This window comes from Lithobates pipiens, unplaced genomic scaffold (assembly GCF_037356315.1).
Source record: "Lithobates pipiens isolate NorthernLeopardFrog02 unplaced genomic scaffold, aLitPip1_a1.2 Scaffold_13, whole genome shotgun sequence".
In the NCBI taxonomy this organism is placed as follows: Eukaryota; Metazoa; Chordata; class Amphibia; order Anura; family Ranidae; genus Lithobates; species Lithobates pipiens.
In genome coordinates this window covers 248,706,162-248,721,681 of record NW_027507718.1, presented here as the reverse complement: position 1 = coordinate 248,721,681, position 15,520 = coordinate 248,706,162, and the positions used below count along the sequence as shown (strand labels likewise).

The 15,520-nt window shown below is 40.3% G+C and overlaps 1 protein-coding gene across 3 annotated transcripts in view; it reads right to left on the bottom strand.

Annotated features, from left to right (window-relative positions):
* HERC3 (HECT and RLD domain containing E3 ubiquitin protein ligase 3) overlaps window positions 1-15,520 on the bottom strand; it is a 125,119-nt gene that overhangs the window by 59,594 nt on the left and 50,005 nt on the right. For all 3 annotated transcript variants that reach the window (XM_077476495.1, XM_077476494.1, XM_077476493.1), the window contains exons 5-11: window positions 13,441-13,662; window positions 11,051-11,142; window positions 10,839-10,969; window positions 6,890-7,050; window positions 5,871-5,947; window positions 5,086-5,210; window positions 985-1,044 (exon numbers count right to left, since the gene is read on the bottom strand). In XM_077476495.1, coding sequence (XP_077332621.1) covers window positions 985-1,044; window positions 5,086-5,210; window positions 5,871-5,947; window positions 6,890-7,050; window positions 10,839-10,969; window positions 11,051-11,142; window positions 13,441-13,662 — 868 coding nt within the window. The remainder of the gene's footprint in view (window positions 1-984; window positions 1,045-5,085; window positions 5,211-5,870; window positions 5,948-6,889; window positions 7,051-10,838; window positions 10,970-11,050; window positions 11,143-13,440; window positions 13,663-15,520) is intronic.

Here is a 15,520-nt window from a genome sequence, read left to right as displayed (position 1 = left end):
TGTCATTTTGCTGTGGCACTGTTCTAAACATGGGAAAATGTGCCACTTTACAGGCATACTATAGACAACCCCCAGGCACATTATTGAAAGGAATATTTCATTTTTATTGTTTTACTTTAAACAAAAAAAAAATATCACTGCTCCCAAAAAAACAGCAGTTTTTAAAAACAAATATTTGCATTGATACATGTCCCCTGGGACAGGACCCAGGTCCCCAAACACAACAATAACTTGCATATAAGCCCTTAAAATTAGCACTTTTGATTTTTCATATTAGCGTCCCATAAACTTTAACGGTGTTCCAGCGGCTTTTGAACTTGCCGCGAACATCGCATATTGTTCGCTCTTCGACGAATAGGCGATTAGGCGAACACCTGATGTTCGAGTTGAACTTACGCTCAACTCGAACATCGGGCTCATCCCTAATGACTAAGTGCATCCTGTGTGAAATGTGTTAACCATCACTGCTGTCATCCTGTATCTCAGATCTGTGATGTTTTTGTACTTGGTTTTAATTCAATCAAGCTCACATATTTCTGGCGATTTGAGTGCAGGCAACCTCTGTTTGCATAGATTATTATTCTAACTGCCTATTTGTGCGTATAGCAATAAAAGTTGTGTAGGTTGCCCTATGTATTGACATGCACTGCATTTTGGAAGGATCTCATTTACCCATACTGAATGGCAGGAAACAGGGCAATGTATCTAATATGAAAGAATATTTCCCAACCCAATACAATACGTTGTGCTGGTGAACCAGTCTGGGGGAACAATGAGGCTTATATATGAAATATGCACCAACATGAACATTTATGTGGCCCATATCAAACAATAATAATCTTTATTTTATTTTAAGCCTGCAATGTGAAATGATGGAAATGATTGGGAATCCGATTCCGCAATCTATGTTCTCTAGAATTTGCTATGGAAAACTCCCTTTTTTGCACTGTGTTCAAGATGCAAGGCTGTGATTTTAGTACTTACGTCTTTTCCAGGAAGCTTCCATTCCAGCAGGCTGAAGAGGAAAGTGTTTGTACTATGCCACTGTATAGGAGAAAATAGAAAATAGCCTCTGAAAAAGCGGTTTAACATGTGGCTTGAATACTAAACAATTCTGCATTGTTGCATATCCCAGTTTGCTGCATTAAACACAACACAAACGGCACAAAAAAAAAAAAAAAACACAGAAATATTGCAACTGCTTGGAAATTCTTCCACTTTCATGGAAATGTCTGTAGGCTGCAGATACAGTACATGTAATCCAGAGTTGTTCTATAAATAAATATAAATTATATATATATATATATATATATATATATATATATATATATATATATATATATATATATATATATATATATATATACACACACACACACACACACACACACACACACATATATACATACATACATACATACACATACACACACACACACACACACACACATACAGGATCTCATAAGAGTGAGTACACCCCTCACATTTTTGTAAATATTTTATTCTATCTTTTCATGTAACAGCACTGAAGAAATGACACTTTGCTACAATGGAAAGTAGTGAGTGTACAGCTTGTATAACACTGTAAATTTGCTGTCCCCTCAAAATAACTCAACACACAGCCACTAATGTCTAAACCACTGGCAACAAAAGTGAGTACACCCCTAAGTGAAAATGTCCAAATTGGGCCCTAATTAGCCATTTTTCCCTCCCCAGTGTCATGCGACTCATTAGTGTTACAAGGTCTCAGGTGTGAATGGGGAGCAGGTGTGTTAAATTTGGTGTTATCACTCTCACTTTTTCATACTGGAAGTTCAACATGGCACCTCATGGCAAAGAACTCTGAGGATATGAAAAATAAGAATTGTTGCTCTATATAAAGATGGCCTAGGCTCTAAGAAGATTGCCAAGACCCTGAAACTGAGCTGCAGCACTGTGGCCGAGACCATACAGCGGTTTAACAGGACAGGTTCCACTCAGAACAGGACTCGCCATGGTCGACCAAAGAAGTTGAGGTCACGTGCTCAGCGTCATATCCAGAGGTTGTTTTTGGGAAATAGACATATGAGTGCTGCCAGCATTGCTGCAGAGGATGAAGGAAGCCTCTTCTAAAGATTATGAGATGATGCACAAGAAAGCCTGTAAACAGTTTGCTGAAGACAAGCAGACTAAGGATTACTGGAACCATGTCCTGTGGTCTGATGAGACCAAGATAAACTTATATGGTTCAGATGGTGTTAAGAGTGTGTGGCGGCAACCAGGTGAGGAGTACAAAGACAAGTGTGTCTTGCCTACAGTCAAGCATGGTGGTGGGAGTGTCATGGTCTGGGGCTGCATGAGTGCTGCTGGCACTGGGAAGCTAAAGTTCATTGAGGGAACCATGAATGCCAACATGTACTGTGACATACTGAACCTGAGCATGACTCCCTTCGGAGACTGAGCCACAGGGCAGTATTTCAACATGATAACGACCCCAAACACACCTCCAAGACTACCACTGTCTTACTAAAGAAACGGAGGGTAAAGGCGATGGACTGGCCAAGTAGGTCTGCAGACCTAAACCCTATTGAGCATCTGTGGGACATCCTCAAAACAGAAGGTGGAAGGTCTCTAACATCCACCAGCTCCGTGATGTAATCATGGAAGAGTGGAAGAGGACTCCAGTGACAACCTGTGAATCTCTGGTGAACTCCATACCCAAGAGGGTTAGGGCAGTGCTGGAAAATAATGGTGGCCACACAAAATATTGACACCTTGGGCCCAATTTGGACATTTTCACTTAGGGGTGTACTCACTTTTGTTGCCAGCAGTTTAGACATTAATGGCTGTGTGTTGAGTTATTTTGAGCGGACAGCAAATTTACACTGTTATACAAGCTGTACACTCACTACTTGGTAGCAAAGAGTAATTTGTTCATTGTTGTCACAAGAAAAGATATAATAAAGTATTTACAAAAATCTGAAGGGTGTACTCACTTTTGTGAGATACTGTATATACAGCGCCTTGAAAAGCATTCATATCCCTTGACATTTTCCACATTTTGTCACGTTACAACCAAAAATGTAAAATGTATTTTATGTGATAGACCAACACAAAGTGGTACATAATTGTGAAGTGGAAGGAAAATGGTTTTCAAAATGTTTTACAAATAAATATCTGAAAAGTGTACCATGACAAAATGTGGAAAATTTCAAGGGGTACGATTCCTTTTTAAGGCACTGTATGCTGAATCAGGACAACAGGTTTGCAGCAAAGTTGGCTGATAAGCTTCATCCTGATAAAGGTGGCCTACACACATCTGACACAGTTGCAAATATAGCCTGACACTGTGAAAATTGCATGTATCAGATGTATCATACTCGTGATATAAGGAAGGATTATTCACTGCAATTATATAGCACAAATATGGTGCAGTATGGCCAGAGATACAATGCTTTACTCGATCATATGTGCACTATTCATACTGCAAACAAATGTGTGTAAATCAGTCCATAGACACTAGATGGCAAAATTCTGAACTGATCACCAATAAAGCTGATTTACTAAGGTCGTTGAGAATCTTTACACAATAAAGATTTGCTTCAATCATTTGAAAAAAAAAACTCCATTTGCACACCGGCCTAAATGTCTGAACAGCCAGACGGACAAAATTATATGAATTCTAGTACTCTAGCGTCGTGGTCCGCAACCGTTTTGGCACTGGGAACCAGTTTTGTAAAAGAAAACTTTTGTCGCCTGCCACTTACCACATCACTTGCCACATCACCTGCCCCCAGATACAGCTTGTCACTTGCCACCAGATGCAGCTTGTCACTTGCCATGTCGCCTGCCACCAGATGCAGCTTCACTTGCCATGTCGCCTGATGCAGCTTTTCACTTGCCACGTCGCCTGCCACCAGATGCAGCTTGTCACTTGCCATGTCGCCTGCCACCAGATGCAGCTTGTCACTTGCCACCTCCCCTGCCACCAGATGCAGCTGATCACTTCCCTCTAAGACTCACAACTCTTCTCTCTGCCTCTTGGCATTCTGGCACCTGATTGTGTAAACCGGCACATGCGCAGTTGAGGGCAGAACAGCAGCGATGCGGGCAGGGAGAGATGATGTAATCTCTCCGCTCGCTTGCCATAGCTCTGATGGAGCAACCTTTGCGGTCTGGCTGTGAAGGCAGATCAGCGATGATGCAGGGTGGGCAGTGAGAGATGTCATCTCTCTGCTCGCCTGCAGCACCTCCTACGGTGCAGCCTTCGCAGCTAGTTGCAAAGAGGCTATGGACAAGTACCGGTCCATGGCCTGGGGGTTGGGGACCCCCGCTCTGGAGCATGCAAATTAACTATAATTGTAGTTTTGGGACATTGCCATTCTTTAAGCCTAGACAAATCTACCCAAGCTGATTGACTGACTCTGAGCTCAGCCTGCCATATATAATTCAGTATAAAGTTGTCCTGTCTACATAGAATCAGTCAACAGATCTTTTGCTTATGGGTAAATGTAATGCACTATTTAAAGTTTAGTTAACATTTTTTCACTATAGCTTTAGTTACATTACTTACCTAAAATGAAGTCCTACGATGTGCAGGCTGCTGAATTCTGTAGAAATCTTCAATGCAGGACTGCCTTGTCCTCTTCCTGCTACTGAACTTCCAGTGCTCTGGGAGTTAACAGCTTTGGGTCTCTGGGGGCAGCTGCACTAGAGATGAACTGATGGGGACACATCCTTTCTCCTCCATGGAGAAAAGTTCTTGTACTGATCACACTGCCTGTGTATGGGGGAGGATCTGATTAGTTACACAATTCTCTCCCCCATTCACAGTTTATGGTACAAGCAGTGTAATCAGCGAAATAACTTTTCTCAATGGAGGTGAGGGAGGGCAGGAGTGAGTATCTCCATGAGATCATCTTTAGTGCAGCTGAGCCTGTAGACCCAAACCCGTTAACCCCCCCATAGCTTTCTACAGAATCCAGCAGCCTGCACATCATGGGACATACTTAATTACAGGTATGCAACTAAAGCTGTAGAGCAAAAAGTTTGTAAGCTAAACTTCAGATTTAAGAAGATGAATAGTATTTTTACTGAAAGACGTACTTCATGGTGTTAGAATTACTATTTTCTATGACTTTTTGCCTCCAATCGTCAATGGTTTCATCATTGATGCAGCTGGTGTAAGTTTTGTTCTGGCAGAGGCGGAAGTCATCAGCAGGCTCAGGCTTCTAAAAGACAGGACAGAAAATCTAAAGATGTGAAGCTGCTCCAAAAATATACTAACAGGGGTTATAAACCCACCTTATTAAGAAAAAAAAATGGTTTTGCCTAGAATTCTACTTTACATTTTTTATTTTAGACTTTAGTTGCACTTTTAAGTGTATGAACACTAAGTTGTGGACAAAGTATGCATGGAAAAGAACCCATCAGGTTTTAATTGCTGTCAGTGTTCTTGCTGGGGAGATTCACTCACTCAATTTTCTGCGACAAGAAATAAGGGGGAAATACATTTTATCGTTTTTCACCAAAACAGGTAGGTGAGGCTAAATCTCCCACTGATGATATCTGGTTTGGTGAAAACCGGCTCAGAGGGGAATGTACTTTTTAGAGATTTATTTTCACTCCAGATTGTGTCTTCAGGACAGGAAATGAAGGGAAATCTCCCCAATTGGACAAAGACCTCAAATTATAAAGTCATGGGGGTTTACACTTAGCTATTCTATCCTAAAAAAAAAAAAAAAAAAGCGAAAAAAAAAAAGTTTGGGCAATAATCAGCACTGCCACAATGTTCTTTACTTCATAAGAAGTTATTAAACTAGACTTAGTAGTCAATACAGATAAGGAAGACATGATTAAAATAACAATAACATTAGTCTCCTATGACTCACCTCTGGCTGCGAGCAGAGTACAAATGATTTGTCCCAGCCACAGAAAATGTGCTTGATAATATTGTATGAAGATGGATCTGTGAAAATGATGCAACACTTATGAAAGACTTGCAAGAATAATTATTAAAAGCATGCACATGTAGTGCAAAACATTGCATGGCATCTTGGAAATAAGATCTCATTTCTAAGTTACTCTTTGCCCTTGTACACACGGTTGGACATTCCGACGGAAAATGTCCGATCGGACCGTGATGTCTGATAATCCGACAATGTGTGGGCTCCATCGGACGATTTCTGTCGGAATATCCGACCGACAAAGTTTTAGGGCTGGGCTATAAAATTTTCCGACACCATGATCCGATCGGACTTTGTTCAATCATTTGTAGAGAATTCCGATAGGACAAAGTGCCACGCATGCTCAAATCAAATTCCTAGACCAAAGCTATTGGCTACTAGCCTGAACGTAGTCCCATTGTAACGAAATAACGTCATCACGTTCTGAACGATCGGATTTTTCGACAACTTTGTCCGACCGTGTGTATGCAACACTAGTTTCGGACAAAATCTGTCGGACAAAATCTGACGTATTTGGTTGTCTGAATGTCCGACCGTGTGTACAAGGGCTTTCAGAAACCTAGCAAGTACTTGAAGGTACAGGGAACATGGGTTCAACCAAAATACTGAGGTGCAGCGGAAAAAAAAAAACAGTGCTTTGCCGTCTAGAGGCCTAGTGCCACAGGTCTCAGGTCATATTAACAATCCTTGTTATTGCCCAAAACATGTATTATTATTATGCAGGTTTTATAAAATGGCAACAGTTTGAATAGCAAAGATGTTCAGTTCAAGTCAGCTCAGGGAAAAAAAAAATACCACTTGCTTCAAAAGCCCATTGATCTTATGGTCCATCAAGAGGAAGAGGTTTTCATGGTTTAGATGTAAGTAGAAAACCCTTTTTATAACTGCTAATCCCTTCTTCCCTTATTGATCCGATCTTCCAACATGAAGTCATTACTACTTACCAATTGTGGGTGGAATTTTAATGCAGGGTATGGTCCACTTTCCTTTAACTGTAGTGGGGCAGATGATATTATTTGTGTTTCCAGTGCCGAGCTGGCCCCGATCTCCACATCCAAATGCATAGAGGATTCCAGAAGAAGGCACATAGGCAATAGTGTGCTGTCTGCAAGAATAAAAAGACATAATATTATACACATATGTGATATATTATATATAATAATCACCTATATTGAATCACATTTTTGCTCATTTATATAGAATATGTTAATCCCGATGATCTATTAACCACTACACCCCAAGACATATGTAGGGCAGCAAACAAGTAGGCTTCAACGCTCACATGCTACATACATGCATCACTAGGCAGCAGATGTTTTTGTGCTGTAAGTGCACTCACTGTGCACTTACAGCAATAGACCAAGCTGTGAAAGATAGCTCTTGGTCCCCGCTAATGATCATTAATCATTGGTTACCGACTCCCAAGTGACATCAGTGCTCTATAGGAGACACACAGCCAAGATCTTGCAGAATCGGGGACAAGCGAGTAGAAGAATGGCAGGAGGGCTGGGGGGAGGAGGGAGTTAAAACAAAGAAATTGCAATTACACTTTAAAGCAAAATCACGCTTTGCCCAATAAAAGGATAAACAGGTGAGTGTTAAAACGGGTCTTCCAGCACTCTCTCACTGCTCCATTCAGCTGCCAGCAGTGAAAGTACCAAAAGTAAGAAGGAGCATGTGACTCTGTGCTTGTTTATTGGCCCAGCATTGTCCTATATGTCAGCCCTGTGTAAGCTTCAAATGAATATCCAAGTTAAGCAGACGTAGCATTATCCTTCCTTAGTGTGGGAGGCTGAAGCTATCAGTACTTGAGACAAAAGGGCATTTGCTGTAGAGGAGGATAGCATTAAAGTGAGACTGTTGCTTTAACATTTATGAGCAAAACATTGGTTCATTTAATCTCTTCATGTCCAAGGAAAATCCTATCAAACATTTTAAAATTTGTCAGCCTTGTTTTGGACTAGCTAACTTATTAATATTCTTTCAAATGCTTTGCGCTTTAAAAGGAATTTTTGTCTGGACATATGACGCTTAACATTGGCATCTTTCTACCCCATGATTTTTCGCATATGGTAAAAAAAGCATATTTAGCATATCATAGCCCATCAATTGAACTGTCTCATCACCCTATCAACATACTACCGATTTCTCATATGTTTTTACATATGAATGCTGGTCATACTTCATTTATTTGATTGGAGCGCTGCTTTGAGTATTGGAACTTTGTCTATATGGACTAAGGACTTTTTTTTACTTACGTGTATAGTTCAGCTTTATTTAGTGGCTTCTTTTATGTACATAGACTTGTGTCAAATACATACACACACACACACACATTACAATATATATATATATATATATATATATATATATATATATATATATATATATATATATATATATACACACACACACACACACACACACACACACACACACACACACACACATATTATTGGTTATATATATATATATATTACATTTTTTTGGGAAACTTAATTTTTTCCTGAGTGCTGAGCGGTGCAATTAGGCCTTTTAGACGCTGAGATTAAGCTCTGAAACTAGCATGGAAATACCTAGATATTATGATGCAACTGATGATGAATTGACATGTATTTTTTTGCACTATGCAGCACAGGAACAGTTAACTTCACCAAAATTACTAAAGAATTTACAGATAAATGCTTCTATTGTATTACCGGGAACATTTGATAGAATGCCATTGTTCTCAGCCTTGGGAAGTGTCCGTGAACAGGAGATGCCAGGAGTTATATAGCTGTTGGCATGTGGATTGTTTTCTTCTGAAATCTGATTCACTGTCTTTAGAAAGAGCGTCAGTCTCAAGCTGGCACTACATGGATCGAAATTCGTACAGTTTAGCAGGGATTAAACTAATTTCAATCCGTGTATGGGCAAGCCTAGTTGAATCCTGTTGGATCCACCAATCGACTTCTGTTCTGGACCATCTGTTTTTTATCTGATCGATCAGTGCCACCAGCTATAGCCAGTAGCGCTGATAAGTATATTCTAATCGTGGGGATGTTTCCCCACTGGTGAATACAATACCAAAGCTGGAATGATTCCTTTCTTATCTACATTGATTGTGTGGATGGGGGGGGGATAAAAAAATAATACATTCGGGTCATTTTTTTTTCATTCAACCTGCTGGTGGGAAAAGAATATTCTACAAAAGTGCATTCGTTTTTTCTAAGTGGGTGAAATTTATGGTCGTTTTCAACCACAGTGACGAGAATAAAATCGAAGGAGCAGAATGGAAATTTGTCTCAAACAAATTTCTAACAGTGCATGTGGTTTTTGCTTGGTAAACCCCATTCATTCAAAAATCAAATATTAAAAAGTTTAACTAAATCTTTTGAACAATACATAAATGTTCTGAGAATTTATATTCATACCAATTTTCCTAAGACTTTCCCTAAGAAGTTTTACTTTAATGCAGAGAATACATTAAGGTAAACAAACCCTTGCCTTTGCAACCACTTTAATAAGAAGTTATTATTTATTTATTTTTTAACTTTACCCTTCTGGACTTTCTTTTTCAAATGACCAGATTCAAGTGCCAGTAACAAAGTGAAACTAAATCAATCAGAGAGGGGCACAGCTTTTCTGGCTAATAAAAAGGTAATAGCAGGCATCTTAAAAGGTTTATCTTAAAGCTGGACTTCATGGCATTTTCAGTTTCTATTTCAGTAGGTTTTCCCCAGCACTGCAAGGATAAAGCTGAAGTTTAGGTATGGGAGTTTTTACATGGTTACATTGGTCCAGTTTGGATAAATGTAAGCATGTACAGTGTCTCACAAAAGTAAGTACACCCCTCACATTTTTGTAAATATTTTATTATAGCTTCATGTGACAACACTGACGAAATGACACTTTGCTACAATGTAAAGTAGTGAGTGTACAGCTTGTATAACATCGTAAATGTGCTGCCCCCTCAAAATAACACAGCCATTAAAGTCTGAACCTCTGGGAACAAAAGTGAGTACACCCCTAAGTGAAAATGTCCAAATTGGGCCCAAACTGTCAATATTTTGTGTGGCCACCATTATTTTCCAGCACTGCCTTGACCCTCTTGGGCATGGAGTTCACCAGAGCTTCACAGGTTGCCACTGGAGTCCTCTTCCACTCCTCCATGACATCACAGAGCTGGTGGATGTTAGAGACCTTGCTCTCCTCCACCTTGCATTTGAGAATACCTCACATTTGCTCAATAGGATTTTAGATCTGGAAACATGCTTGGCCATTCCATCACCTTTACCGTTGTAACAATAACGAGTCACATGAAAATGGCTAATTGGGTCCAATTTGGACATTTTCACTTAGGAGTGTACTCACTTTTGTTGCCAGCGGTTTAGACATTTAGCGGTTTAGGCTGTGTGTTGACTTATTTTTAGGGGACAGCAAATTTACACTGTTATACAAGCTGTACTTTACATTGTAGAAAAGTATAATTTCTTCAGTGTTGTCACATGAAAATATAGAATAAAATATTTACAAAAATGTGAGGGTGTACTCACTTTTGTGGGATACTGTATGTGCCATACCTAAAAATGTCATACCTAAACATCCGCTTGTTTTGGACTAGGAGGAACAGAAACAGCAGTTTACCTCATCCCTTGTACCCAGCCACAAGGGACTTCTCACACGGAACAAGGAACAAGGCAACTCACACTGCTTTTTAATGTTCCCCTACACCAATACAAGCATTTAACCCTTGTAGTACAGCACGAGCCCCAGTACAAGGGAAACTTTGAATTTTCCCTGAACTTCATCTTTAAGAAGATGCAGTCAATGTGTGGTTCGTACATGTTATGCACGGTTAATCTTTAGGTAAGCCATATTTTAAGACAAGAAGTTTGTGCTTTGTCAGCTCACCTGCCACATGCAATCTGAGATACTTCGCTGCCCATCAGTTCCAGTATACGCCTGGGATTGATCTCATTATGGAGAGAGTCATGCCCCAGCTGCCCGCAGCCTCCAGCTCCAAAAGTAAAAAGCCCACCAGTCTGCAAGAAGCCAAGGACACAAGTTTACTGTGGAACAGCTTGTACAGAAACAAGATAAGAACAGAAGGTGTCATCCATTACCTTTGTTAGGACAGCTGTATGCTCTTCCCCGCAGCTGATGTACACAACTTTCTGGGTACGCAAAGGCTTTACATGGCATGGTGATTCACGGACTGTAAAAGGGAATACAAGTTACTTGAGACATGCTAAAAAGTATATATTATTCCATGTTCAGCTTGTCCAATACCCCAATTTCGATCTTATTTGAGATATATTCATTCTGATGGATCTTTGTCTTTTTCAGCACTTGCAACTATTTAATGCTGAGATGCTTTTGCTATTCCAGACAGACAGCTAAACACACAGTCAAAAAACACCAATATGAACGGTCTTATCTGGCAACAGATTTGGAATTTTATTCAGCCTCTTTTATGATTCATACACCTCCACCAGGAAGGGTGCCCGGAATACACCTCCACCAGGAAGGGTGCCCGGAATACACCTCCACCAGGAAGGGTGCCCGGAATACACCTCCACCAGGAAGGGTGCCCGGAATACACCTCCACCAGGAAGGGTGCCCGAAATACACCTCCACCAGGAAGGGTGCCCGAAATACACCTCCACCAGGAAGGGTGCCCGGAATATACCTTCACCATGAAAGGTGCCTGGAATACACCTCACGCCACAAATCCATTTGCAACCTGCGAAATGGACACTGAAGTAGCTGCAACACACTGATAAGTTACCAATAGCGCTGGCTCTGCTCTCCCCTTCTGTCAGCATATATACACAAAGCAAACCTTAACTGGCTCCTAGTTCTGCCCCATCCTCTTTCAGTGTAAGTGGAGCTTTGCAAGGGATGACAGTAGACTGCCATCAAGACAGATTTAGGTAATTATATTTTTAATACATTTAATTATTTTTATAGTTACACACAACTGCATTAAATGGTGTCTTTTATATCTGCCTGAGGTTAAAGTGGTTGGAAACCCTTAAATATACCCAGTGAATTGACTGGCCTCAGGTGATACACAGAAATTAAACAAATTCTCCTACACAAGTTGTATCTGTTTTTTCTGAAGACCTCTCCTCTACATCCATTCTAATTCCAGAATTTATAAAGCTTTTCTGAGTGTTCAGAAAAAAAGGGGGTGGAGAGCTGAGTTACACACTGCAGAGCTCAGTGAGGAGAGCTCTGAGAGCTGATTGGAGGGAAGGAACACGTGCCCCCCCCCCCCTTCACACAGCTCATGAAGCAGAATACATATTGGCCTAAATTGATGAAGAAATGAATTAGATATTTTTATTGGATATGTTTTCTAGCAGAGAGTAAAAAATATAAATTTTTCTTTTCAAAATTGTTGCTCTTTTTTGTTTAGATCGCAAATTATAAAAACTGCAGGAGGTGATCAACTACCAACAAAACAAAGCTCAATTTGTGGAGAAAAAAAAATGACATCAATTTTCTTTGGGTACAACGTTGCGCGACCGTGCAATTGTCAGGTATAACAATGCAGTGCTGGATCGCAAAAAATGGCCCGGTCATTAAGGGGGTAAATCCTTCCGGGGCTGAAGTGGTTAATGAGCAGAAATGTGAGTCTATGTCAGGTAAAACCACTCCCTGATAGGTATTTCATCTGAGAATTTTCTTTTAAAGAACTGCATTTAATTTATTTTTTAAGAATTGTCCCTTTGGAAGACAGACAAGCTAGTACTGGTTTGACAGTAGATTTTTCAACAAGTACCCCTAACCTCATGAGGTGGTCATTATCACTTCCTTGCATGTCAGAAATGGATGGATAATTGTAAAGAAAGCTCAAAGTCAGAGGCATTGGTTTGTTTTAATTAAGTCATCCAAGGCAAGGCTCAACGCAAGCCGTTTCAATATACTAATAATGCAATCAGCAGTCTGCCAGAACTGAACATATTAGATCATATGTTGTAGGGTCTGGTTGGTGTTTCCTGCTACATACCCACTAATGACTTTTTGAGGAAAAAGTGTAACATTTCCCCAAATTCAACAACAATATTTGTGTAGAGTACAGCAAGATGTGAGAACATTTCCTTACATACAAATGCCTTGGTTTATTCCTTATTTAAAAAGAGTTTGTAGCCCTTTAATAGCCTTTCACTTGGAGCCCAGCTACCCATATTAATCTCAACTTCCGCCAAAACCTACTGTTTTAGTTTGGACAGAGTAAAAACCCGTGTCATCTTCCTGTTACTGTAGGTGCTCCCACTTGGAAATTTTCTCTTTAGATTCTATTTGTGAGGTGTCAGAAAAGAAAGTGAGGGGAAATCTACCCAAAAGGGAATCATGTAGCCCAGTGCACTCATTACAGACCATAGGTAATGGGTGCTGAAGAAGTGACCATCAACTGAATGTGCCATCATGGAACAGATAGACGTAGTGTCATGAAATCATAATTTTGGTGTGAAGTTTCAGGGCCACCATAAACATGATACTTTACCTTTCTCGTCATTAAGACCAAGTTGCCCTGAGTTGTTCTTCCCCCAGGCAAACACAGCACCAGAAAGGGACAAGGCAAAACTGTGGAAGCCTCCTGCTGTCACCTGAGCCAATGGTATTCCTTCCAAGGACTTTACTCGCTGTGGGCTAGACTGGGAGGTGAATCCATGCCCAAGACCCAGCTGACCATCGCTATTCTGACCCCATGTAAACAACTGTCCATCTGGAACACAAAAGGAAAAAAAAATCATGAAATAAAATGAGACAAGATTACATTTTACTGGACAGGTCAAGAATTAACTAAAACTTGATTTGGTAGAAACACATCGCAGCGGCTATACCATGCTCAGGGATTGGATGTAGAAAGAACAGACAAGAGGTTTCACCAGACCAACAATATCTTTCTTCACCAAATGAACATAAGACAGATCATAAACCCATGATAACTAGATAGTCAGGAATCTATCCTTCAGCTAAACAAAGGAAATGTATTCTTAGCCCTTGTACACACGGTCGGAGATTCCGACAACCAAATTCGTCGGATTTTGTCCGTCGGATTTTGTCCAAAACTGTTGCATACACACGGTCCGACAAAGTTGTCGGAAAATCCGACGTGATGACGTTATTTCGTTACGACGGGACTATGTTCACGCTAGTAGCCAATAGCTTTGGTGTAGGAATTTGATCTGAGCATGCGAGGCACTCTGTCCGATCGGAATTCTCTACACATGATCGGAGTATGTCCGATCGGAGCATTTTGTCAGAAAATATTTCCGGCAAGTTGTAAAAGTTGGTCCGACGGAAACAGTCCGATGCAGACCACACACAGTCAGAATATCCGACAAAACGCTCCGATCGGACACATTTCGACGGAATCTCCGACCGTGGGTACAAGGGCTTAGACTGCTTTTGCTCATTTCAACCTGCAAACACTAGCTGCCTTGCTATCTCCACGTTAATGCAGTCTGAGAAACTGAACTGTAACAAGTACGTGGCTGGTGAAATCAGATTGAGGCCTCTGCTAATGATCTGCATGTTTCTCCCTTCTCTGTGATTCAGCGTGAAGATTAAAGTATATCTAAAAGCTATTTTTCAGTAGGCAATGGTTACAACCCTTGTTAGTTTTTTCTTAGTTTATTTTCTGTCCCGAAAACACACCAGGAAGTGGCGGAAGTGAGGGGAAAATCCCATCAGGCAGTTGTCACCAGTACAGGTGACCCAATTAATAGATGTCGCCTCACTGCCTGTTGTGGTGACAGCTGTAAAATTTTGGATTCACCATGACCTTCTTCCCAGAGTCAATGGTCACCAGAATAAACAAAGAGGATGAATGTTCCCCATGGAGACCCAGGCAGTTAAAATCTTGAAGCATGTCGAAACATTTTTTGGCCTTAGATTAATTTAAAGCTACTGGATCAGCAAGATGGTTAAACATGTAGTGCGAAGAAGAGGTAAGCAATGACAGCCAACATACTTTTAGTACAAGAAAAAAAAAAATAGTCCTATTATGGAGAATAGCAAAACAGAGTAATGTAAACATAACCACAATATTCAAGTGTTAAGCAGAGGATACGTGTTTCTGCAAGATCTCAGATTGCAATCAGTTCTGATTAGTGACCTGAAGCAGATTAGATTACAGAGCCCTGAACCAATCACTTAATTTTGTAAATGTAAAAAAAAAAAAAAAAAAAAAATTTAATTTAATCTAGATAAGCAATCAATAGAGCATCAGCTGTTATGGATCTTCCAGAGTGCTGGATATCCTGTGTGCATCATACCCATGGCAGCACATCACAGACAATGCAATCCGGATTCCTTGCAGAATTCTGGAATTATCAGTCCCTATATGCCGATTCTACTATAATATTTTACTGTGATATAGGAGATGGTTTGCCTACAATTTGTTCTTTTTTGTCAAGGAAGATAGGATCATCCGACTGCTCATAGAGTTGTAACGCATGTGAATTTTGTGCAAGTACAGCAGAATAAACATTGATGAGTCAAACTCAATAGACATTGGGAGTGTAAAAAATTAGCCCTGTATGCATCATTGATTGAAAACATTATATGCGGTCATTGTT